The 1447-nt window shown below is 45.8% G+C and overlaps 1 protein-coding gene across 1 annotated transcript in view; it reads right to left on the bottom strand.

Moving 5' to 3' along the window:
- Window positions 1–4: 4 nt before the first annotated feature.
- Window positions 5–1447, bottom strand: part of LOC109931440 (ferritin, heavy subunit-like) — a gene marked incomplete at its 3' end in the record, with an annotated part of 1963 nt that continues 520 nt past the window's right edge. The window contains exons 2-3 of the mRNA XM_048594810.1: window positions 407–553; window positions 5–58 (exon numbers count right to left, since the gene is read on the bottom strand). Coding sequence (XP_048450767.1) covers window positions 5–58; window positions 407–553 — 201 coding nt within the window. The remainder of the gene's footprint in view (window positions 59–406; window positions 554–1447) is intronic.

Raw genomic sequence — 1447 nt, 5'->3', positions numbered from 1 at the left:
GATCCAGGGCAACCTGCATTGCCTGCAGACTGTTACCCCACTCATCCCTCTCTGGCTTCTGAGAATGGAAAGAAGGACAGTGAAGCTTCAGAAAGAGAATCCCTGCAGCCTGGGAGCAGACCATTTAGCCCATTGAATCAAGTGGAGCCTCTGCAGAGGATCCCACCTAGACCCACCCCAAGCCCAAGTGTAACCCTGCATTTGCCATGGAAAATGCATCTTGCCTGCACATCATTGTACTCTGGGAATAAACCCATGCAGATATGGGTGAACATGTAAACGCCAGTCAGCACCAGAGGCCAGAACCAAACCTGTGTCCCTGGTACTGAGTTAGCAGTGCTAACCACTGCCATCCTTCAACAACAGCTGTTTCCTCAACCAGCCCCCTTGCCCCACCAACTCCAACCTTCACATCCTGGAGGAGGACTCTGCCTCCACGCTGATTCTGGAATTTCAGCAGCTTCTCTGCATGTTCCTGCTTCTCCTGGGACTGATCTTTGAAGAACCGGGAGAAATGGGGGAGGGCAACATCATCCCGGTCAAAGTAGGAGATCTGGAAGACGGAACAAGTTACAGCCCATTAGGAAGTCATTGAGTGTTAGGGTCATTCTCAGAACGACAGGACCAGTTTCACCTTCTCAATCAAACTGAAGATTCAATGAAGGTGTTAAATGTCTTGTATATTAAAATGGTTGAGACCTGTTGTCCAGTTCAAGGATCTACCACAATAACCCCAGCCTTCTCTGGGTAAGATGAAGATATGATGTCTTTTATGTTGGTTTAAACAAGTAGTGAATTGCTCAGCAGGTCTATTTCTGTCATGTTCTGTCATATTCATGGTTCCACTCAGTCAGCTCCATCAGAATAATATGAATTATTAATTAAAGGGTTTAAGCAAATGCCAGGAGCTGGAGTGTCTGATTTAGTTGGATAGGGGCACCATATTTTTCCTTTGGGTTAAAGCTGGAAGAGAGATGTTGGACACTGCTGTAACTAATAACCAGGAGGGAGCAAGTTTTTCCTCATCTTGCAGATCAGTGGGATTGGATGTACCCTACACGTTAGCCGTCCAAGTGTGTTACTATCTGGAGCATGGAGGAGAAGGAGAAAGTGGCACCAGGAGTCTGCTCAGGAAAAACCTGCCCAATGACAGCCTTTGGATTGTTGCAGCAGTGTATTACAGGCCTGAGTATACAGTGCACTCCCATCCAGAGGCTGAGAAACAAGGGATCTGAATGAATAAAAGTGAAACTCAATTGAGTTAAGGTCAAATCCAGGACAGACTTCGTGACCCAAAGATTGAGTCGTGTTCTGCTGATAGATAATGTCACCAGCTCAACAAAAACACCCTTGCTTTTAACTTCAACCATTCAATATTTTCCTCCATATTTGACTCAAACCTGTCAATTAACATGTTCACAAGGGAACATGTTGGGGTTTATGAAGG

This window comes from Rhincodon typus, unplaced genomic scaffold (genome assembly GCF_021869965.1).
Source record: "Rhincodon typus isolate 14 unplaced genomic scaffold, sRhiTyp1.1 hic_rhity00015128, whole genome shotgun sequence".
Taxonomy (NCBI): Eukaryota; Metazoa; Chordata; class Chondrichthyes; order Orectolobiformes; family Rhincodontidae; genus Rhincodon; species Rhincodon typus.
The sequence above is the reverse complement of the archived record's forward strand: the minus strand, read 5'-3'. Positions and strand labels throughout refer to the sequence as shown.